Genomic DNA, 5,000 nt, shown 5'->3' with positions numbered 1-5,000 from the left:
CGTTCCTGAGCTGTCCAGGGAGCTTCCAGTTGAGCACAGGCAGGCGAACGACCCGGGGCTGTTCTTACACTCGCCGTTCACACACGGGTTGGTCGAACACTCGTCGACGTCTGAACACACACAGACACACACACACACACACAGCATTAACAGCATCTAAACAGCACTGCAGGACGAAAAACTGCCACATTTCAGCATCATTTACACTCCAATGATTCATATGAGAAATAAAGCACAGCAAAAATATAGTTCTTGTTTTCACTTAATGAACTTAATTGCCAATTAAACATTTCTAATTTTAGTTTAGTTTCAGTTTTTCAACTCATATTTTTATTTTATTCTATTTCAGCTTTTTCATATATGCACGAACAGAATAATACAGTTCTGTTTCTCACTATTTATCATAATTATATTTATTTATATAATTGCATTTTAACCAACTGTTTAATAATTCATATTAGTTTTCTAAATTATTATTATTCATTCAGATTTTTTATTTTTTGGGGGGTGAAATATGGGCTATATATAATGGTATTATTCACATATATATGTGACCCTGGACCGCAAATGCAGTCACATGGGTATTTTTTTTTTTTAAATTGGGATGTATACATCATATGAATTAATAATCTCTCCATTGATGTGTGGTTTGTTAGGATAGGACAATATTTGGTCGAGACACAACTATTGAAAATCTGGAATCTGAGGAGCAAAAAAATGTAAACATTGAGAAAATCTCCTTTAAAGTTGTGCATTTATGTTCACGATTGTGCTGCACTCACTCACAAAAATACATGTTTTATATATTTACGGTAGGACATTTACTAAATATCTTCATGAACATGATCTTAATATCCTCATGATTTTTGGCATAAAAGAAAAATGGATAATTGTGACCCGTACAGTGTATAGTTGCTATTGCCACAGATATACCCGTGCGGCTCCAGACTGGGTTTGTCATATATGTATATATATAAATATATATATAAAATTGGATGCAGTGAATGTATTATATGGAGATTGATCTCATCAGCTGCTGTGTGTGAGTTAGTGACGTGACCCACCTTCACACACCTCTGTCTCGGGATGGAAAGTGAAGCCCTTCGGGCAGTGACACGTGAAGCTGCCCGGTGTGTTCCTGCACAGGCCGTTCTCACACAGGTGTGCGTTCATGATGCACTCGTCCACGTCTGAAACACACACACACACACACACACACACGCAGCGGTGACGCAGGCGTCTTGTGTCTCCGCTGCTAAAGCCTGCAGAGATACTGACCCACGCAAGTCTTCCCGCTGATGTCCACCTCGAAGCCCAGATTACAGTTGCACTTGTATGTCCTGAGCATGTTCTCACACACGCCGTTCTGACAGATGTCAGGATCCAGCGCACACTCGTTTATATCTGACAGAGAGAGAGAGAGAGAGAGAGACATTTACATGTGTGTTCTGACAATACACATTGTTTCAAAGCAGCTTTAAAGAAAATGCATGTTTCTACATTACAATGTAGAGTGATCTGTTATCTTTAATTAATGCCCATTTGTCAGAAATGTACAGTTCTAAGATAATACAAATCATGCCGTTATATTTACATCATGTATTCATTTTAGGCAGAAACAATGAGCTCATTACAGTAATTATTTGTTTTGATCAACTTGCAAGTAAACATACATATGCATAACATACATACATTTATTCATATTTTTATATATATATAATTGCATTAACAAAATATATTATTAATCAACTGTTTAATAATTCATATTATTTATCTAAATTATTATCATTTATTCAGATTTTTTTTCTTTGGATTTTTTAGGTGAAATATAGGCTATACATATAATAGTATTATTCTTATATTTTTATATATATATATATATAAAATCTGATACATTAATGTTATTATATTACATTATTTAGTTATTTACATTAATAATTAACTGTTTAATAATTAATACAGTTATGAAAAATCTCATTATTTATTTAGATTTTTGGGTGAAATATGGGCTATATATATATAATTATATTATTCATATATATATAAAATATATATAAAATTGAATACATACATTTTTATTATATTATTTATTTATACATTTATAATAAGTAGCCTATTAGTTCACACATATATAATTGGATACAGTAATTGTATTATATTATATTATTTATAATTATTATTAATGAATGGTTTAATAATTAATATTAGTTATCTAAATTATAATTAATTATTTAGCTTTTTTACTTAACATTTTTAGAAGAAATATGGGCTATATATATATATGTATTTTTAAATTATTATATTATTTGATCATTTTAATTATTTGTAATTCATAAATATATATAATTGGATACATACATTATTATAATACTTAATTTTTTATTTTTTATATATATTTATTTAACTGTTCAATACGTCATATTAGTTACATAAATCATTATTATTTATGTAAACCTTTTTCTGTGTCTGTGTGTGTGTGTGTGTGTGTGTGTGTGTGTGTGTGTGTGTGTGTGTGTGTGTGTGTGTGTGTGTGTGTGTGTGTGTGTGTGTGTGTGTGTGTGTGTGTGTGTTGGCCGTACCTCTGCCATCAGTCGTAGTTCCTGGGCCGTGACTGCACAGAGCCGAAAACTCCGCTGGAACATAAACACACAGTTTAACAATGTGCTTTAAGATGCCAGAGAACTCTAAACACGTCTGCAGTGTGTGTGTGTGTGTGTGTGTGTGTGTAAGGCTTGAGTCACACAAACACACTCAGCAGGCTTCAATCTCAGACATATGTTGAACCTCTAAAGGAGCTGATGTCATCCACGATGTCATCGAATCCAGGGCGAGGAGTGATGTGTCAGAGCTGCTGTTGGGGACTGCAGAGTCACGCTACATCTGTGCGTGTGTGTGTGTGTGTGTGTGTGTGCATGTTTAGCTATACTTTTGAGTACCAAATGTCCCCACAAGGATAGTAAAACTTGAGATTCCCTACTTTGTGAGACTTTTTGCTGGGCCTCACAAGGAAAATTGATTAATTAAAAAATACAGAAAGTTTTGTGTGATGGGTAGTGAGTGAGTGAGTGAGTGAGTGTGTGTGTGTGTGTGTGTGTGTGTGTGTGTGTGTGTGTACCTGAGTTGAGCGGTGGGCACGGCTGGCACGGCTCTCCGAAGGCGTACTCCACATTGGCGCAGCAACATTCAGATTTGGTCACGGCGCCGAAGAACGGTCGCACACACTGACCGCGTTTATACCCTCCGTAACACGTGCTGCGCATGTGTGTGTCTGCAGGAGAACAAACCCTTCCTCATCACAGTCATCAAGAGCTCCGTCCAGAGACGGGACACATGCTCATTACAACAACAACAACATGCCGTGATAAACAGCGATTGACTAAATTACTTCAGAACACCAAGAAAAATAAGCAAAACTCTTAAAAAAGCCATATAAAGTCTTGCTGTAGTTTTCAGGCTCGACTAGAACAGGTTTTCCTGCTTGAATGTTAATTATTATCCTCATATTCTCCATTATTGCGGCTCCTCTCTTCCCAGTCTGTCAGTCACGCTCTGTTTACTTCCTGTCTCTATGAAGCCCCTCCTTCTGAAAAGCACACTGTGCTCTGATTGGTCGGCTGGAGCAGTGTGTTGTGATTGGTCGAGTGCTTCGAGTGTGTTTGAGAAATCTCCCGCCCCTTACCATAACCGCCAGTTTAACACACTACTAACTAACTCAACCAGGCCCCGCCCCTTTATTCTGCGCATTAATTATTATAATGAGGAATATTGTGACGTGTTCGTTCCCGGAAGAAACTCGAGACTACAATGGAGGCGTTTCAGTCTGTGACTAGACGTGACTTCGAGATGCGTCAAAATTAGAGATGCTCCGATCAGCATTTTTGGGGCCGATCACCGATTACCGATCACCAAAATCATGATCTGCCGATTGCCGATCACTGCCGATCACAGAATGGCTGAGGAATGGGAATCTTTTATCTATAATCTAGCAGAGTCTGCACCATTTGTAGAAATGAAACTACCGGTAACTATGAGGTGGCAATAACTATTTTTTTCTGGAACAACCAATTATGCAAAACACCCCAAAACCAGTAGGTTGTTAATCAGACAAAAATTCATGAAAGACCTTTTGAAAGTCAAATTTAAGACATTTTAAGATCATAAAGATTGAAATTTAAGACCTACACGACACATTAACCAGCAAATAACAAATACAATTAGCATCAATATGCACTTTTTGTTTACATAAGCATTAAAATAATAACATAAATTATGGCTAGATTTTAAGAGAGTGTCTTGCAACATGTTATCTACTAACATGTACAAGTGCAAATAAAGTTTTGACAAAAAAGGTTTTATAAAAAGATAAACCTCATATTTCAGCCTTTAAATAGATTTTTTTATAAAAAGAATGAGTCAAAAAAAGATAAATGACTGGCATTTACAATGCACATTATCTTATCTTTTATTATTAATAGTAAAATTCGGTCCGATTTTCCCGTGGCGTCTGTCGTTGCTATGCAACCATGCACTGCGCTCTCCACAACGACAAAGAAGAGAGAGCAAGAGACCGCGCGCGTGTGCCTCATGAAGCGCATGTACCGGTAATATCACTATGTTGCCACTCACAAGCTCTGGTCTGCTGTTGTGTGACCGTGCGCCGCGCATGCAGGTGGAAAAAAGTTGCGCGAGTAATTTACGTCACGTGATCGGCTTTTCTGATCGGCGCTTTTGGCCTTCGCCGATCAAGCTATTTTTATGATCGGCGGCCGATCAATCGGAGCATCACTAGTCAAAATCAATCAAAACCCACAGCCAATCATAGCAGTGTGTGGGCGGAGTCTCGCGGCGAGTGCACAGCACCAGAGAGTAATCCTGACGCCACTCACAAGAGAATGGATAAGTACATAATCAAATTCACAAATATTACACCATTTAAACATTATTCAAACATAGGCTACTGAGTTACTAAAGCAATCTTTGTCACAGAATACACTTGTTTG

The 5,000-nt window shown here is 37.0% G+C and overlaps 1 protein-coding gene across 2 annotated transcripts in view; it reads right to left on the bottom strand.

Annotated features, from left to right (window-relative positions):
- The window catches only part of fbn1 (fibrillin 1), an 80,969-nt gene that overhangs the window by 43,887 nt on the left and 32,082 nt on the right, over window positions 1–5,000 (bottom strand). For both annotated transcript variants that reach the window (XM_079620190.1, XM_079620189.1), the window contains 5 exons: window positions 3,116–3,268; window positions 2,580–2,633; window positions 1,279–1,404; window positions 1,065–1,190; window positions 1–110 (listed from right to left, as the gene is read on the bottom strand). The exon at window positions 1–110 is cut by the window's left edge and continues 10 nt beyond it. In XM_079620190.1, coding sequence (XP_079476316.1) covers window positions 1–110; window positions 1,065–1,190; window positions 1,279–1,404; window positions 2,580–2,633; window positions 3,116–3,268 — 569 coding nt within the window. The remainder of the gene's footprint in view (window positions 111–1,064; window positions 1,191–1,278; window positions 1,405–2,579; window positions 2,634–3,115; window positions 3,269–5,000) is intronic.

This window comes from Phoxinus phoxinus (assembly GCF_949152265.1).
Source record: "Phoxinus phoxinus genome assembly, chromosome: 8".
Classification (NCBI taxonomy): Eukaryota; Metazoa; Chordata; class Actinopteri; order Cypriniformes; family Leuciscidae; genus Phoxinus; species Phoxinus phoxinus.
This window is presented reverse-complemented; position numbering and strand designations above follow the sequence as displayed.